Source organism: Arvicanthis niloticus, chromosome 8 (assembly GCF_011762505.2).
Source record: "Arvicanthis niloticus isolate mArvNil1 chromosome 8, mArvNil1.pat.X, whole genome shotgun sequence".
Lineage (NCBI taxonomy): Eukaryota > Metazoa > Chordata > Mammalia > Rodentia > Muridae > Arvicanthis > Arvicanthis niloticus.
Genome location: NC_047665.1, coordinates 12,460,595 through 12,480,002, shown reverse-complemented (window position 1 = coordinate 12,480,002; position 19,408 = coordinate 12,460,595). Strand labels below are relative to the sequence as shown.

At 44.1% G+C, this 19,408-nt stretch overlaps 1 protein-coding gene across 2 annotated transcripts in view; it reads right to left on the bottom strand.

The window, feature by feature from the left end:
- The window catches only part of Shc3 (SHC adaptor protein 3), a 125,277-nt gene that overhangs the window by 13,451 nt on the left and 92,418 nt on the right, over positions 1–19,408 (bottom strand). For both annotated transcript variants that reach the window (XM_034510186.2, XM_076939038.1), the window contains exons 7-11: positions 18,538–18,664; positions 9,845–9,995; positions 8,400–8,487; positions 7,405–7,563; positions 2,144–2,439 (exon numbers count right to left, since the gene is read on the bottom strand). In XM_034510186.2, the coding sequence (XP_034366077.1) occupies positions 2,144–2,439; positions 7,405–7,563; positions 8,400–8,487; positions 9,845–9,995; positions 18,538–18,664 (821 nt within the window). The remainder of the gene's footprint in view (positions 1–2,143; positions 2,440–7,404; positions 7,564–8,399; positions 8,488–9,844; positions 9,996–18,537; positions 18,665–19,408) is intronic.

The window sequence follows — 19,408 nt, the reverse complement described above, 5'->3', positions numbered from 1 at the left end:
ACTGACCCCTACCCTCCTCTGTGCCCTAAACACACAGTCCAACCAAACACTCTGGTTCCCTTCCTGTCCATCCATCACTGGTCTAATTCTGTAAGTAATTCTAACCTCCCTCTTTGTTTTCATCGGATGAGAGGTTTTAAAGTAACAATCCTGGCATTTGCTCAATGGTTAAGTTGATTAAATTGCACTTACTGAACTTGGCAATTATTGGACTCTGCCCAGGGTGAAGTCAAATACTCTTATTGATTGGCAGGTAGACAAGCCAGACAAACCCACAGAATTACTCAGACAGAATCATACCATCAACTTGGTGTCTGGAGGTTGTGCCTTCGGTGACCTGCAAAACACAGGGCTAATTGACGGAGAGGTGCTTGCTGTCCAGCATTCTTTATAGCCTATAGGGAAGCCGGTAGGGAAGCCTGTAGGGAAGCCTGAAGGAAAGCCTATAGGAAAGCCTAGAGATTGCAGTTTTGGAATCATTTGGGATAAATATTGAAAATACAGCACTTTTAGCTTCTCTGGTCACTGTGAATACTTTAGGAAGGAATGGTGCTGTTGCTATTGCTGTAGTATGCATGTGTGTTTGTGTGCCTGGGTGTGTGTGTGTGTGTGTGTGTGTATGTGTGCACACACGCGCATGTGTCTACACTCGTGTGTGCATCTACCGTCATGTGTGCAGGTGCCTTTGAGGACAGAAGAGGATGTCAGATCCCACAAAGCAGAGTCACAGGCAGTTATAAGACATCTGATGTGGGTACTAGGAACCGAACTCACACTCTTTGCAAGAGCAACAAACACTCTTAACCATGGAGCCATCTCTCCAGTCCCCAAAGTGCTGTTTTTCTATATCTTTCCCTCACAGTTATCTTTGTAGTTTTGTACTTTGGATTTCAGTTTCAAATGGAGGTCCTTTTCCATAAAACATGGATAACTTTTAAGTGTCCATATGGTAAGGCCAAAGTTCCCCTGTTTCTTTATTCTTTCTGTGTGTCTCTCTGTCTCTGTGTCTGTCGCTGTCTCTGTGTGTGTGTGTGTGTGTGTGTGTGTGTGTGTGTGTGTGTGTGCGCGCGCGTGTGTGTGTATGTGTGTGTGTGTGTGTGTGTGTGTGAGAGAGAGAGAGAGAGAGAGAGAGAGAGAGAGAGAGAGAGAGAGAGGAGAGAGAGATTAGATATGAGCGTGCCACGGTGCACATGCAGAGGTCCGAGGACAGCCCTGAGAGATGGTCTTCATCTTCTGCTTTGTCTGAGACTCCTGTTGAGGTCTCTCATTGTTCACAGCGATGTACGTCAAACTATCTCCAGGGGAGTGTCTGCTCTGCGCCTCTGTGCTGGATAGCTGAATGTTAACTTGTCACAAGCTAATGTCATCTGACAGGAGGGAACCTCAATTAAGAAAAGGCCTCCATAATAACAGGCTGTAGACAAACCTGTGTCCTGATGTGTAGACAAAGTGTGACCAGTGAAGCTTCCCGCTCCTACCACCATATGCCATCCCCATCATTGTGCTCTCTCTCTCCTCTCTCTCTTCTCTCTCTCTCTCTCTCTCTCTCTCTCTCTCTCTCTCTCTCTCTCTCTCTTCTCTCTCTGGGACTGTGAACCAAAACAAACCTCCCTTCAGTTGATTTGATCACAGTATCTTATCACAGCAACAGAAAAGTAGCTAACAGGAACCCACTGGGCATCCCCACCACTCCTGTTCCATTATCTTTTAACAAAAGGTTTAGTTTTAAACTTTTGGTTATGCGCTCCTGAGCAGGGGTGCCTGTGGAGACCGGAAGAGAGCACTGAATTCCTAGAAGCAGGTGTTAAAGGAGGTTGTGAGCTATGAAATGCAGACGCTGGGACCCAAACTCAGGTCCTCTGCCAGAGCAGTAAGTACTCTAAAGCACCGAGCCCCTGCTGCAGGCTGGATTTCTTTATAGTAAAAGATATGAAGACCAAAGCTTTTATCCTGGACTATAAGTTTCCAAGTTTTGTAACTCACACAGGGCATTGGTCATGAACACTTGTCACGTAAGTCTCCTGTCCCTGACAGGAACTGTAAACAGAGGACAGTGTGGATGTGACCCCCATGCAAGGCCTGGTAAATAGAAATGGTTGGAGGTAGTTGTGAGCTTATTGGGAGGTGCCTGCCCGTGTCTCACCGTGCCTTCTGGGTCCACCAGCAGCAGGTGCTTGGCCTGACCATTGTGCATGCCCGTGAGGACAAAGGAGCCGGGGTTGGTGGTACTCTTCCTGACCAGGAAGTCTCCATCTTCCTGTAGCAGGGCCTCTGCCTCCTTCCTGCTCATCTCTCCTTGATACCAAGGCTCAGCATTAAGCTCCTCCAGCATCTTGGCATCCGGGGCTCTGGGTGCGACAGGGCTGATGCACTCCACAGATGCGGCTTTGCTCAACACAGGGCCCAGGGGCTGGTTTCTGAGGGCATCTTCAAAAGGCTCTGTCAACAACATATGACAGCAACAGATCAATCCCCGGAAGAGGAAGCAGTAAAAATAGAGTGATGAGAATTAAGATGTAACTCTTGACAGAGCCTGGCAACAGAGATGGCTCATCGGAACTAGCATGTATATACGCCGCCCAAATGTTGGCATGACTCTCTGGTGAGTCTACTTCCCAGACAGTTGGGGGTTGTGCCTGGTGCCAAGAATGTGAGCATACACTTTGTCTAGCTGGGTAAAAGGACTTCAGTGTTGCACACCACCAGAGGGCAGGTAGATCTTTCCGTCTCACGCCACCTATGTTCTCTTAAGAAACCCCGTATACAAACTTGTCAATTCTGAAGGAAAAGACACACCGTGGAACTTTGATTCCACAAAACCCCCAATGACCCATAGATTTACTTCAAAAATCCCAGGTGCCTCTTGTGGACATGCTCTAGGATAAGAATTCTACTTGGTCTTGATACCTTCCCTGGTATCTGAGTATTGACATCACTCTTGGCTTAATCTACATTGCAACAGACTTCACACTATGTAGAATATCAGTGAGTACTCAGACCCCAGTGAGTAACAACCATATCAGCAGCAAAAGAATTCACTAAGTACATCTAATTAAACTTCAGTGTGCAGTTTTCCGTAAGATGGGGGCACTGATATAAGCAATGAAAAGTGTGTATGGTGCCGGGTAACCACCGAGTATTTAGGATCATACCATCTGCGTGGTGCAGTGGAAGCACAAGATCTACAAGGTCCTCTCTTGAACAAAGCTCTGCCCCAGAGCTCCACGTTGTTTCTGGGATACTCACTGGAACTCCATAACCATGCAGTGAATGTTGTAAAACAAGCCAAGTCTGTTAGATGTTAGGAAAGGATGGAAAAAAGAGAGGAGAATTCGTCGGAGCAAAAAGATCTTTTTCAGAATTGCTAAATCTTCTACAAATGTAGAGAGGAAAAGTGATTTAAAAGCCATTGGCTGAAGACTAAAATGATAATTTGTGTGTGTATGTGTATGTGTGTGCATATGTATGTGCGTGCATGCATGAATGTGTGTGTGTGTGTGTGTGTGTGTGTGTTTAAATGTGTGCATATATGTGTATACATGTGCAGGCCAGCTAGCTATATTAGATGTCTTTTTTAATTCTTCTCAGCTTTGTTCTTTAAAACAAGGTCTCTCACTGATGTGGAGCTCCACTGGGATGGCCAGGCATCCTCCTGTCTCTGCCTTCCCAGGTCGGAGGTTGCAGCTATGTGCTGCTGCCCCTGGCATTTTTACTTGGGTTCTGGAGTATCAAACTTAGGTCTCTGTACTGGGGCAACAAGCGCATTGGTGACTGAATCTCCCTGCCCCTCCCCCCCAGCTCCTGGGCTTTCCTTTTCATCCTACTTTTAAAAATCTGATTATATGAAGTACTAAAAAAATCTGCACTCTGCTGTTTCTGTGTCATTGCCATCTTGCTAGGCCACCGTCAGCCACTGCCAACACTACACACTACCTGACATCATCCTGGTCACTGACATCACCACCTTCATCCCTAACATCACCAACATCAGCACCACAATAACCACTGACGTCACCAGTATCATCACTAAGAACACTAGCAGCATCACTGCCATTACGGACATCACCAACATCAGCACCACAATAATCACTTACATCACCGGCAACATCACTGTCATCACTAATACACCAACATTAGCACTGCCATCATTAATGCCATCGCCACCACTACTACTATTTAGCAGCAGTATTTCGGGATATACAGACTTCATTTCCCTACTTCTAAACAGACAATAATTTCTTAATGTCTTTTCTACTTTCAGTCACCACTTCTCTTGATTTGAAGACAAGAACAGAGATGAGTGGATGAGAGTAAGATGTCATTAGATTCCCATTTCCTCAGACCTCAGCCCTCTCAGCTCTCTTCAGGCTCTCTGGCCCAGGCCACAGGTAAGTTGACGGAATTGGACAGTGAAAACAGTCTGCCCACACTCAAAGCCTCTAGGCTGAAGCAGCTTGCTCGAGAACTCAAGCAGAAGTCAGGCAGGGTGGAACATGTCTGTGATTTCCAGTACTAGAAAGGCTGACTCAAGAAAACTGCTTCCAGTTCAAGGTCAGCCTTAGCCATATAGCGAGTACCAAACTCACCAGGGATATGGAACATTACCTTGTCTCAAAACAAAATAAAAACTAAAAAATAAAATAAAAGAAACTCCAAAAATGGACTAATCATCACTCCACTCGATTTTCTGTAGCTTGGTTAATAGCCCTACAGTTCATGTACTATCTCTTCTTCTTCTTCTTCTTCTTCTTCTTCTTCTTCTTCTTCTTCTTCTTCTTCTTCTTCTTCTTCTTCTTCTCTCTCTCTCTCTCTCTCTCTCTCTCTCTCTCTCTCTCTCTCTCTCTTAATGAAAGGAGTAGATTCCATGATCTGTATAATTTACCCCCAGGCCCTGACCCTCAACAGTGTCTGGCGGGAATTCGGCACATCTTTGAAGCCACAGTGGCCCAGGAGAAGTCAATGCTGCCTCATCAAATAAGCACCTGAGTCGACCCTCACCCTCAGAAGACACTGTGAACAGTGGTGCTGGACTGGAGGGCTGATGTGACAGAGGACGGGGTTACTTAACCACTGTGGCTCTCCTTTTCCTTTTCTGCAGAGTAGGGAGGGGGACAGTAATAACCCAAGCTCCTGTGCACTGACCAAGTCAGATAACTAAGGTGCTGAGCGCCCAGCACGCAGCAGCCAGTGCCGTGGTCTTCCCACCCCTCTTCAGCTCACTGACTCCTCAACAAATTAAAGCAATAGAGTTTAAGATGCAGGGTTTGCGGAATCAGCCTAGCTGGTAAAGTGTTCACCTTGCAAGCATGAGGGCCTGAGTTTGATCCCCAAAACCCATTTTTTTTTTTTTAAGTCTGGCATGTGAGGCTGAAGAGATGACTCAGTGGTTGTGAGCAAGGTTGCTCTTGCAGAGGACCTGGCCTCAGTTACCAACCCCACACGATATCTCACAATCTCCAGCAAAATGTCATTTCCACAGGACCTGACAGCTCATCTGATCTCCACAGCCACCAGCCATACATGTAGTAAGCATATATTTGAATAGGTAAAACCACTCAAGACACATTAAAAATTTAAAAATATATAAATCTTAAAAAAATAAAAACAAGCCGGGCAGTGGTGGTGCACGCCTTTAATCCCAGCACTTGGGAGGCAGAGGCAGGCGGATTTCTGAGTTCGAGGCCAGCCTGGTCTACAGAGTGAGTTCCAGGACAGCCAGGGCAACACAGAGAAACCCTGTCCTGAAAAACCAAAAAAAATAAAAAAAATAAAAATAAAAAAATAAAAATAAAAAATAAAAACAGGCATGTAGGTGTGTGCTTGCAATCCCAGAGTTGATAGCGTATAGCTAGGCAGATCCATACACACACACATAAATCCACCCGTATACCATACATAAACTTCTCTCTCTTTTCCCATATGCATATATGTATGTATGTATGTAGGTAGGTATGTATGTATACATATGTGTGTGTCTCATATGTGTGTATGTATATATATGTGTATGCATGTATATGTGTATGTATGTATATGTGTATGTATGTATGTATATGTGTATGTATGTATATGTGTATGTATATGTATATGTACATATATGTATATGTACATATATGTGTATATATGTATATATGTTTTTCCTCATGAGCCTCCACATTTCTTTCCAAATTTCTTTACAATTTCTACTCATTCCATTTCAGTTCATGAATTGCATGATTTTTCTCTTAACTATATGCCAAGAAACAAGACCATGTGATAGCATCAGGCTATACTGACGAGTCTGGTGGCTTCCCTTCATCCTGTTCTTCAGCACACCACTGAGCAAGCCTCAGCCCCTGACAGCATGTGGTTGGTTATTTAAACCCCACCAGAGTAGGGCCGTCTGTTTCTATGTTCCTGTGTAACTTCAGGAATTAGAAAAGTATTTGATACATGTTAAGCACTCGATACATTTCTGGAGGAGGTTGGGAAGAAGAATGAGACAGAAAAAAAACAAGAGCAAATGTTCCAGGCAGGGAGGGAAGGGGAAGCAGAGAGGGAGGGGGTGGAGGAGGGGGACTGACAGACAAGGAGAGGGAGGGAGAGAGGGAGGGATGGGAAAAGGAAGAGGTCACAGAGAAGGACACTGTAAACAAGATCTAAACAATTTCTCATCCACATGTCCTTGCTGATAGACTGGGATCTGTTTTAGTAATTTCCAACCACAATAAGCCTGTATAGAAAACACAAAATAGTTACAATTATAAGCTATGTGCCTAGATTGGGCAGATCTAGTGCTATGCTGACTTCTCCCCCAGCTGTAAGACCCGTTCTTACTTGCAGTTTCTCCTAGCCATGAGGTTCTGCTCCATCATGGCGTCTTCCTCCTCTTCTTCCACCCACCCTCTCTTCTTTTCTCCTCCTCCTCTCCCTACTTGCCTCCCTCTCAAAGACCTCCCATCCCACCTTTCCCCTCCACTGCCCAATCACAGGCTCTAGTCTTTATTGACCAGTTAAAATGGAGAGAAGGTTCACATGACATCATCTGAGTACATGATCAACCTTTCTTGAGAAAACAAAATTAACATCAAAATTCAAACAAGATCAGGAGAGCTCACAACAGGGGTCTCTTACTATGGCCACATTATCTCTATACTTTCTGAAATCATACAGCAGCTAGCACATCATGGCCAGTTAATATTCAGACGAACACATATGTTTGTATACATTGTTGGTCTTCAAGAGGAAAGCCAGTTTTCCCAAAAGAAAGTCTCTTGGCTACAGGGAGGGGATAGCAACCCCAATACCTTACTTGAACCCCATCAAAGTCAGAAAAACACCCTTAATCATCACACCCGCCTGCAGAAAGTTCAGTAGTGATAGGGATCCTGGATAAAAGGCAGCACAGGAAAAGCAATGGACACCTACTCATGTCAAAGAGGTCCTTCCGTGGGCTGCTCTCGGTGCTGCTGGTTGCTGCTGGCCAAACCTGTGGTGGGCCTGGCTGGGTGTTGACATAGGTTGGTGTTTCCCCTACAGGAACCATGTGAGTTTTTCCTTCTGGGGTGCTGTAGATGTCCAAGGAGCCTGCAGTGAGAGAGTGAGTCCTGTTATCTTTTAGGATGGCAGCGCTCTTCCTGTCTGTGCCTGGAAGAACCAGAATTCGACACAGCGAGCACCTCAGACCTGAGGCTGAGAATATTTACTCCTGGTAAACTCTCTTCTAAGCCTGTCAGCACCATGGCCCTGTTAAGACACTCCCCAATCCTTCAAGGAAAGAAAGAAAGAAAGAAAGAAAGAAAGAAAGAAAGAAAGAAAGAAAGAAAGAAAGAAAGAGAGAGAGAGAAAAGGAGAGAGAGAGAAGGAAGGAAGGAAGGAAGGAAGGAAGGAAGGAAGGAAGGAAGGAAGGACAAGAAGAAAGAAGGGGGTGAGGGGGAGGAAGGAAGGAGAGAGGGAAGGAAAAGGGGAGGAAGAGAGAGAGAGACTGACTGACTGACTGACTGATTGATTGATTGATTGATTTAAAGAAAGAATTCTCCAGCCAGCATCAGGGTGGGCACTGGTGGTTAAAGGCCTTGTCATATGGTGCTCCAGGACCTTGGGAGCAGAGGTGACTCTGCCTGTCATCTTAGCTCTCAGAAGGCTACAGCAGGAGGATTACTCCAAGTTCAAGGCCAGTCTGAACTACTCAGCAAATTCTTGTATGCTAAAACACTAAAACAAAATTTAAAACTAAAAGAAAATCAAAGAGGAGCTTAAGACATACTAAGCTATGGACCCTCGGGCTCCCGTAGAATGTTCCCTTTCCCAATGTCTCCATGAACTCTCTCTCCTACCTCATAGGAAGTGGACGGAGCCCCTGGCCAGCACACCTACCTGTTCAGGGCATGCTTAGTGCCACCTGCCTTCACTTTGCCTCTTACCTTGCCTGGTGGGTGCTCGCTGCCAGTCTTCACCAAATGCATCTCCTAAGTGTCTTCCCTGGTAATAAGTTTGCTCTTTTCCTGCAAACTAGAGACACATGCCAATATTCAGAAAGAAAGCATTGTCTTCTCAGTCTCCATCTTTGTGAGCAACAGTGTCATGGGTAGGGCTTTTATGGGCTGATACATCCTCTTTGATACCCACCTCTCCATCCCTGCCTCACAGTGGCATTACATTCACAACCTTGCATGGTTGTGAGTAAACTGACAGCCTCATTAATGCTACCACGTTTCTCCTTGTTCTTGTGACCCCCATAATTCCTTTCGAGGGCAACCACAGAGAGAGATCTTATGCCAGCAGCCATCCATTCTCAGAGAAGCACGCTCCCTGAGAACCAGGAAGCTGCAGTGTCAGAACCTTGATGTCAATGCTGCTATTGAGTGTTGAAACTTTCATTGGCAGAAATAACCTCAAAAATATCCAGAGTTGGAGGCATAGCTCAGCTCGCCAGGCACAAGACTCTGGGTTCCATCCCTAGCACCACAAAAGAAAAAAAAAAGTCTTTGAAGCTTCTATGAAACATGGAGATGTAATCATTTTTGGAAGCAATTTTGAATTAAAAATTGAGTTGGAGGGTCTGATGGTTTGTTTTAATTGATAGCTTGACCCAACCTAGAAGAGATGAATCTGGGAAGAGAGTCTCAATGAGGGATTGTCTACATTCAGTTGTTCTGTGGGGATATCAGTGGGGGGGGGGGGGTCTTGCCTTTTAAGTAAGTTGATGTGGAAAGACCAGGCCCATTGTACCTGCACCTATCCCTAGGCAGGGGGAGCTGAACTGAAGAAGAGTGGGGGAAGTGAGCTGAGCGCAAAGGAGCATGGGGGCTGAGCACAAAGGAGCATGGGAGTGTTTGCACACACTCTCTCTGCTCTTGCCCGTGGTTGTGATGTGACTTGTCACTTCACGCTCCTGCCCTGTGACTTCCCCACAGTGATGGACTGTAACCTGGTACGGTACACTACCTAAAGCTCTTGGTCCCCTCAGTTGGTTAGTGTGACCGTGTTTATCACATTATCACAGAAATTGAAATGAAACTAGAACACAGCAAGGGATAAACAAGATAGAAAAAAAAACCTTATACTTTGAGAGGATGGGTCAACTCTTGGGTCAACTCTTTTCAGGGAATCCACAGTGCCATGGGCCTTTTAAAAGTCTCAAATCCTGCCATCCCCTCATTAAGAGGGCAGCATACCAAGATTGATGCTAAGATTTACGGTGTCTTTATTCATGTTGGAGACAAGTGATATCACTGTGAAATTGGTGGAAGAGAGTCTTCGAGCCATAGTGTCAAAAGTCACGTGAGATATCAACCAGAAATAACAATGAAGAAAGTGAATGCAAAAGAGGGCCAGCCTCCTCCCAGGAAGAGAACCCCAAACTTACCTGGGCTGCATCAGGAGCGTGGGGTCTGGCTTTCAATCGAGCATCGAGAAACCCCCCTGGAGGAGGCATCTTGTTAGGAATGCTGTTGTAGTATGGGTGATCAGAGCCATCTCCTTCTTCTTCAGTCCATGGCTCGTCCAGGCTCTGCATTCTGTTAAAAGATTTTCAGTGACCTTCACCCAAAACTGATCAAAGTAATAGATGCAATGAATCTAACATCAGTGTTGCCTATAGAAACAAAGCACTGGGTGTGGTTTAAGTGTGGCCTCCAGCACACTTGTTGGAGGCTTGGTTCCCAAGGTGGTCATGTTAAAAGGTCACGGGACTTTTAAGACTCGGAGTCTCTCAGTCACAAAGGAGACATCGGACATGGATCTATCAGGAGATAACTAAAAGCAGACACACATTGTTTAATTCAGATATGCTTGGTAAGTTCTAGCTCTCAAGCCTTTGAGACACCTGCTGGATTTGGCATTTACTATGTTTAAGCTTACTATGACAGACAGAGACTCTCAAATTCTAGCAGTGAGCCCCAAAAGATCTCCAAGAAGATATGGGCATGACAACAAAGGACTCCACCTGGATTATGGTATGATAACCACTGGGCATGACTGCCCCATTGCCCCACCAATGGCTAGGGCCGGAACTATGGACAAAGAGAGGACACCCAGGGAGCTAATTGTCCCATGTTGCCTAAGACAAGGCAAGGTCAATCTCTCCCATGTTCCTCTCCTACAGAAAAAGCCTATCATCTTCTGGGCATCATGGCCAAAGACTGCCTCTGCCCACAGTGCCATGGGGACCACAGGAACCTGGGACAACTGTCTGCATAGTGGACTATGGACTAGTCTCTGCCATTTTAATTAATAGATAGGCCATTTCGATTATCATTTATCCTTCTCAAATCTCTGAACACATTGATGGCTAAGTTAACTACTTGACAGCTAGAGAACAACAGGCGACCAGCTCCTTACCACAAGGTAATCAAAAAGGCAAACAGGTCTGCCTTGCTCACAGGCTTCATGTTTAAAGATAAACAGGGTTCAGATGTAACATTTTTACTATTCCTTATCTAAAGGAGCTCACTTCGCAGTGACTGCTCCCAGATCAACCACCTGTGTCTCATTCATGGTAAATAACTGGATAGGAAAAAGGTGTAAAATTTATGTAAGGTCTGAGGAAGCAGAAGCTTAAGTTATGAGGATCTAAGAAAGTGTTTTAGAGTCTAAGAGGGTGTGTTAAGGTAAGTGAATGCCAGTGAGATCTTACATGCTGATAAAAAGTGATTTGAGGCACATAAAGAGAATGAAAAATGCTTCAGTGGGGCTGGAGAGATAGTTCTTCCAGAGGTTCTGAGTTCAATTCCCAGCAACCACATGGTGGCTCACAACCATCTATAAGGGGGTCTGATGCCCTCTTATGGTGTGTCTGAAGACAGCAACAGTATACTCACATACATTAAATAAATAAATAAATAAATAAATCTTTTTTAAAAAAAGAAAAGAAAAATGCCCATATTTCTTCCCCTCTTTATGGTACGGCTGTATTAGAACATCGAACGTTCAGAGTACTAACATTAATCAATGGAATTCTGATATTATTAATAATTATTTATCTAACTCTGGTAACCCCTTCCACTATACAATCCACTGTCATAGTTGCAAGTTCAAGATTTTAAGTTTCCTTTGGTTGTCTTTTAAGTATAGACTTTAAAAGGTGTCTCATGGTGCTAAATCTATGTACACCTAGTCTTCTGGAGAGAGGGGAGACGGCCCTCTCTCACTGTCTGTGGTCACACTGAAAACCCAGATCAGAGGAGCCTTTGCCCTTCCTGCTCCACAGAAGGTTCCTGTCTTCGCTCACCTCACCTTAAAGAAGGTTCATGCTTTTAACAAAAACAACTGCTTCCCAAACCCCTACTATGACACAAAGGTGTGAGTCTACTGCCTTTTTACAGTGTGGGTTTCACCACAGATTACAACGGTAATGCTAACCTGTCTGAAATGTCTCTCTTCCTGGTTCAGAGAATTCACTAGGATCTACAGGTCAAATGGACTCTGGATAAGTGCCCTGTCAATCAACAGCCTGTACCCCACCTGTTGCCTACTCTAGAGGACAGGATTTCTCCCCTGTTCCCCCAACTACCATGGGCCTAAAAGTTTCAAATGTACACCTAAGAAAAACATTTCTCCCTAACCTTTATCTTCTGAATATGTGTGTGTGTGTGTGTGTGTGTGTGTGTGTGTGTGTGTGTATGTTCCAGTATCCTGCCAAGTCCAGGTATTTCCTTGAGATCTGCATCCAGGAAGGCACTAGAGCAGTTCCCCATAGGTACTCCGGTCTAGCTCTGATTTACCCTCACAGATGCTTCAACTGGGCCTGCACTTCCCTAGTCACAGATATTCTCACAGATCCTGGACAAGAGTGATGTTTCTCCCAGGACTTGGCTAGCAGCCTAATTCCCTTAACATCCCCCAAAATGACATTGCCGCCAGTCAGCAGGAAGCAGTCTAACGAACACAGAGAACTCACTCCTGCTCCACCATCATCCCTTCCTAGTTCTTCATTTTTCATTAAACCAAAAGGGAGGAATGTTAGCTTACAGGTGATTCCATCAGGCTCCTCCAGGGACCTAGCAATGACTTCTGTCATCACCTGCCACCACTGCATTCTCTCTCTCTGTCTCTCTGTCTCTCTCTGTCTCTGTCTCTCTCCCTGTCTCTCTCTTTCTCTACCTCCCTCCCTCTCTCTCCTTCTCCTTTTCTGTGCCTTCCCCCTTCTCTGCCCTCACTGCTCTGCTCCTGTCTGTCTGCCTGTCTCCATGTCCCCTGACTTCCTCTACCCTCTCTCAGGTCCTCAGTCCTCTCCCCTCCATCCCCCCAGTAAGCCCCCTTTACACCAGATCTGTCGCATGGCATAATTACTCAAGGTCACACCCTGGTGTGGGCCTAGATGCCCCTAGCTGCATTGTCTTTTATAACACTTGTGCCATGATGAAATGCATCCAAGAAGTCCTCAGTGCGTCTGAGCTTACGCCAGCACCATGTGCTTGGCTTCTAAAGGAATGAGCTACATAAACCTCTTCTCTTCATAAAGCCAGTCTACCCCAGGTATATGGGAATATTCTATATTTCTATATATCTCTATCTATATCCATGTCTATATATTGAAACTGAGTTTCATGTATCCCAGGATCCTATATAACCATGGATGACCTTGAACTTCATATCCTTTTGCTTCCAAGTCCAAATGCCTGAATTACAAGCATAGGAAACCACGCCCAGTTGGTACTGGGGATGAAACCCTGAACCTTTTAGGCAAGCACTTTACCAGCAGAATTGCATCCCAAGCTCTTGCTTTAATACTGAGAAATGGATGAATGCCATACCTATTACCCAGAAAGAAATTAGTCACTGTTCCCCCCAACCCCCGCCATGTATCTCTTGGGAATGTGTGTAAGTGTGAGGTGAGTGTTTTGTCTTATAAATAAATCTGTCTTATTCTGAGATCTACTCATCGGAATATGCCACCCATATCAGAAATAACCCCTTTTAATAATTGAAAAATAAATAATTTATACCTAAAGACCACCAGAGCCTAACTGTGTGTGTATGCATTTCAGCAAGTCTCGAAACTTAAATTAAGTGAAATCATGCCAAAAATGAAGATTCACCTCTAAAAAAAACATGGCAGAGCATGGTCCTCTGAGATAATTTCCCATATAATTAATGATAAAACTGCGCAGAGATTTTGGTTGGCCTAACTCAACTTTTTCAGAACTCTGGAATTAACCAGAAGCTTGCAGCAACCCAGGGTTTTGCTCTGTGTTTAAGTGCTTATGACATAAGAATGAGGATGTGGATTTGGATCCTGAACAAGCATCTAAAAAGCCAAGCGTTACTGTGTGTAGCTAGAACTCCAACACCTGATGTAGGGGATGAGAGATAGGAGGATGCTGGAGCTTTCCTGCCATCTGCCTAGCTGAAAAACAGAGAGTCTCTGACTCAAGGGGCTAAAGTAGAGAGTGAGAGATGATACCTGGAGTCTTTCCCTGTACTCTGCACGTGTTCACAGACACACACACACACACACACACAGAGAGAGAGAGAGAGAGAGAGAGAGAGAGAGAGAGAGAGAGAGAGAGAGAGAGATGGTTAGTGTTAACTGTCAACTTGATCACCTCAGAGATGGTCTCTTGAGGATTTGCATGGGGCATTAGTCTTGATTATGGTTTAAGGTCTGAATACCTGCCCACTGTGGGTAGAACCATTCCCTGAGAAAAGTGGTCTTAGACTGCATAAGCACTATCATCTGTGCATTGCTCTTATTGCAGAAGTATGTGACCTGCTGCCTCAACCTCCCTGCCCTGGCAAGCTGCTCCTTGAGCTGTGAACCAGAATACACTTTTCTTCTCTAAGTTGGTTTTGTTAGGGTATTTTATCACAGCAACAGGAAAGAAATCAAGACACACACCTACACACACACACACACACAAACTCAAATTAAAAAAATAAACATTTAAAAACAATGAAATAGGCTGTAAGATCCCTATTGTTGGGCATCTTAAATAGTCCTGTTTGCATCCCTATAGTAGCCTTGTAAGCTAACAGCCATCAGTTAATGACAACCATCGCCCAAGTAGCCACAGATGAGACAGTGCAGTTCTGAGCCTCTTTCAACAGCTAGTCCCAAAAATTTATCATCATTTTCCCTGTCTGAGTGATCCTTTGAGAACACAATTCCCCAAGCTGTCTTTTTAAAAAATTTACTTTTAATTATCACGTAGTAATTTTGCACATTTATTATGGGGTGCTGTGTGCTAACTTGATACATTTCTACAGCACACAGTGACCAAATTAGAGTAATTAGCATTCCCATCTCCTTAAGCACTTATCATCTGCTTGTGTTTGCCAAAGCTGTCTTTATTTAACCTGATGCAGAGCCTGCCTGGGGGCATCCGTCGGAAACATTCAGAGGCAAGTGTTTATCATGGGGCCCGCTTGAGGCTGGGAATAACATTTGGGTCAAACAATTTTTATTAGTGGAAGAAAATGACAAAGAATGTAGAGTGTATGGAATTGGAGGGGAAAGTCTCAAACAAATAACCACAACTAATGACCATCGAAAATCCTAAAAAGAGAAGCCGAGACATCAATAAACTCCAACATGTTTATCTAGATGCAACATACATTTGCGGGGTTCAGCTCCTGTTCATGCCCACAGTGTGTAACATGGCTCTAAATTCTCACTTCAGGCCTACCATTAAACATCTCACAGGTAGAAAGTGAAAGCTGAAAAAAATCAACTGACTCACCCTAATTACATACAAATATATACAACACACAAAACATACATGTGCATATGTATATATACACACATATATGCATATACATACAAATGTATACATACAACACACACCAACACACATACAAACATGCACACACAAATACACATGCACAATACAATATCTACATATGCATATGTGTACATACATGCATATATACATACAAATACCACATCTGCGTGTATTTATGTGTACATACATGCACATACATGTGTTCATATGTACATGCATACACATGTAGCCCTTCAATAAAGACTATGAGGCTGAATTGTTCAACATTTAAGGAAAGCTCTTCAGTCATTCGTGATGTAGCAGAGCCATCAGTGGACATAATGACACGTGTGGATTGTAGAGTTTATAGAATTATTTCAGTAAAGTCACTAAAACAACCGCAAACATTGACAATATACATCCTAGAAAGAGAAGAAATATGAGTTTCAGTCTTGCCGTCTTCTATTATTTACATTTTTAATGTTGGCAAAAAAATTTTTTGTAAGCTGTATAAAGAAACAAGAAAGGATAGCACCTAGACAGGAAAATTAAGTCTGTGGAAACTGTGACAAAGAAATCTCAGACTTACAGAGAAATAAACACAACTCTAAATATGTTCAGTCAACTACAAGAAATGATGTGGAAAACACTAAATGTGAAAATACATCTAACAAAATGTGGTTTGCCAGTATGTATAAAGAAATTAAAAAAATAAGTTCTAGAATTGAAAATTCTACTATCACTGCAAACACGAGAAGAAAACTTTAACAATTCAAGTAACAATGCAAGTAGCAGGTTTGGGAGGTAGAAGAAGGCCAAAATTTTAAATATGTCAATTCAGCCTTGGCTTCCTTGTGATGAACCGAGCTTCCAAACTGTGACGCCAAGTAGACCCCTCTTGCCTTATGGTGATCTTTTTTCAGAGTATCTGTGATGGTTAGTCTTGGTTGTTAACTACACCTGGACCTAATTAAAATCCAAATGACTGGGCACACCTGTGAGGGATTTTTTTCCTTAATTAAATCTTTTAAAGTGGGAAGGCCCACTTCTAATCCTAATCTGTGCAATGGAAGATCCATGTTTCATCTTAGCCATACCTCCTGCTGGCAGCCTATAGAAAGGACATGGAAGAAGAGGGCTGGCTTGTTCTTTGCCTGTTTCCTTTCACTCTCACTAGCAAGTCCATTCTTTCACTGGCATTAGACTCTACTTTGGGGTTCTGGCTTGTACTAAAGACCAGCTGAGACATCCAGCCTCAAGGACTGAACAACTACTGGATTCTTGAACCTTCTGTTGGTATAAATCACTCCTTATGTAAGTTCTATTTCTCTAGAGAATCCTGACTAATATTGTTTCTTATTATAAGGGGGAAAAGCAACAAGACAGTTTCCCAAATGGGTAACAGTAGAGACACTAGCTTAATAATTCTACTCTAAGGCATATGCACAGGAATACTGAACGATGGCTATCCCAAAACTTGAATACAACTTCACAGTAGCTTTGTTCATACGAGCCAAAAGAAGGAAATAGTTCAAATGTTCACAAAGGGTTTATTTCAGTTAACAAGTTCACTGTCCGTCATGGAGGGAACTCAAAGAGGAACTTGAGCAGAAACCATGGTGGAATGATGCTTACTGGCTCATATTTAGCTAGACTTCTTATATAGCCCAGAACCACCTGCCCAGGGAATGGTACTGCCCACAGTGGGTTGGCCCACTGCATTAGTAAGCAAGGCATTCTCCCACAGGCAGATCCATAGCCAATCTGATCTAGGTAATTCCTCAAATAAGACCTCCTTTTGCCAGGTGACTCTAAGCTGTGCCTGTTGACAATTAAAGCTAACCAGGGCAGTGCAATTTTAAAACACAAACGATCCATTCCCTTTTGCAACTCAGTCTTCTCATGTTTTTATAAATTCTGAGAATGTAACCTGTGGTGCATGGGCTTTGGATGGACTCTGTAAACAAACTCCAACCACATTGAAAATAAAGGCTCATTCTCAGGTCAGAGATGTCAGGGCTGTAGTCACTTCCTTCATTCCTCATCCAGCCCCGTCCTGCTGAACTCATCAGCTTGGGCAAAGAGGGTCCTTACAGGCATCCTGACAAACAGATGAGGATACAGAACTAGGAGTCTTTTCTGGAAAGGCAAAGAAGACAAAGAAACTGAAAGATACCTTCATAATGGCAGTAGATCAGACATCGGCTCCATGATGATACCACAGAAGGTGGCTTTGTGAGTTTGGAGAGAGTAAGAAATGAACCCAAGAGCAATGATGCTTGCTTACAGTGAACACTGTTAGAAAGGTTTTCCTATGTGTGTGTACATTTATACTCGGGTGCATGTACATAGCTGTACATACATTTAATAATGTGTAAGCTAGAGGCCAACCTCGAGCGCTATCTACCTTGTTTTTGAGAAAAGGTTTCTCACTGGCCTGGAACTCACTGAGAAGACTAGGGTGGATAACCAGAGAACCCCAGGGATCCACCCATTTCTCCCTCCCCAGTGCTGGGATTGCAACTACACACCATTGTACCTGTTTGGTTTGGTTTGTTTGATGTACGTTCTGGAGCTAAAACTCAGATCCTGTGCCCACAGAGCAAGTACTTACCTGGCTGAGCCTTCTCCAAGGCTTTAATAGCTTGTCATTATGGAAGTCCATCAAGGGCAGAATAGACTCAAGTTCAAGTCCAAGAAGACCACTGAATGTCCCATATGCCCCATGGTACTTTTCAACTTTCTACATCACGGAATAGTCTTACATCCCAATAGAAGACTCTCTGTACTTATCGATAACTGCTACCTCATTTAATAGGAAAACGACAACCAAGCGATTCTTATCCCTGTTTTCCAGAGGAAGCCAAGGTGAGTCGGGCAGTTTAAGGACCTTGCACAGAGACACATGGCTGATGATCATCTCTGGAGCTTTTAGGCCGTGGAGGCCAATAAAGCAAAAGGATGCTGTCAGCAGGTGGGGTCCCATTTGGCTAACTTTGACAACCGAAAGAGGGGGCACAGACCTTGTGTGGTCACAAGCAAGGGGACGTGTGGAGGGATCAAAGGACTGGAGAAGACACAGTGTGACAAAAAATAAAAAATACTAGAGTGAAGTTTTGGTAACCTTGTTACTGTCTCTATAGCTCAAGAAAACATTTCCTGTGAATTCTGAGCCGTATGTGAGCTTCCATCTGTCAGCTTCCTGTGCTTCTACTGCGCACCAGTCAGATGTCTGTGAGCCCGGGAAACACAGTGAAGATCTGGGTCTGCCCAGGGTGTGGTGCTGGGAGCTGGTTTTAAAGGAAAGTTTACAGGCTGTAGATATGCCCCCCAGAGAAAGACAGGCACCACTACTCACCGGTCCTGGAGAGCAGGAATCTTGGAAGGGCACTGCAAATACTGTTTGAACCGGAGTTCAAAGGCTTGTCCGATGGAGCCAATGACATCTTGGGCTAGCCCGTCACAGCATTCCAGAATGTGGCAAGCTTGGAGAAAAGGGGACATGCGCTCATTAGAGACAGTGCCAGGGTTCTCTGGACCCCTTGACAAAGAGCCCCATCTGGGGTGTAGAAAAAAGAGCCACATGCCTCCCTCCTGGTATAGAGCCTGGTATAGATCCTGGTATGTCTCTACCAACCCGAAGTCTCATCTCTGGGGCATCCCATAGGGGTGGGTGATGGACACATGAATTTCTCAGAGGGCTTTTCTGTGAAGGTAAAGCTTTTATTTTTATTATTTAAAACTTACTTATTTTTATTTTATTTTATGGGCATGAGTATTTCCCCTTTATGTATGTCTGTGCTTCCCATGGGTGAAATTCCTGAGGAGACTAGAAACAGGGCAGAAGATGCCCCCGGAACGGGCGTTCTAGGCATTTGTGAGACACTCTGTCGGGGCTGCAAACCCAACCTGGATCCTTTGCAAGAGCAACAAGTACTTTTAATCACTGAGTCACCTCTTTAGCCCCTAGATGGTTCTGATGCTCCCAGAATCCAGTGGTTCCGACCTCCCTAGAGAAGCAGTGTTTAAAAAGAAACCTCACTACACACTGGATCTTGGACAGTTTCCCTAAGGCCCAAGAACCTTAGCAATAGATTTAAACTGGCTCCCACGGGATGAATCTTGATCTGTTCAGTGGATTTAGAGAAAGTTGTCCTTGACTTCGTAATAGTGAAAACGCTAAGGAGGAATTTCAACTGGAAACACCAAGCAGCACAATGTAGGGACCT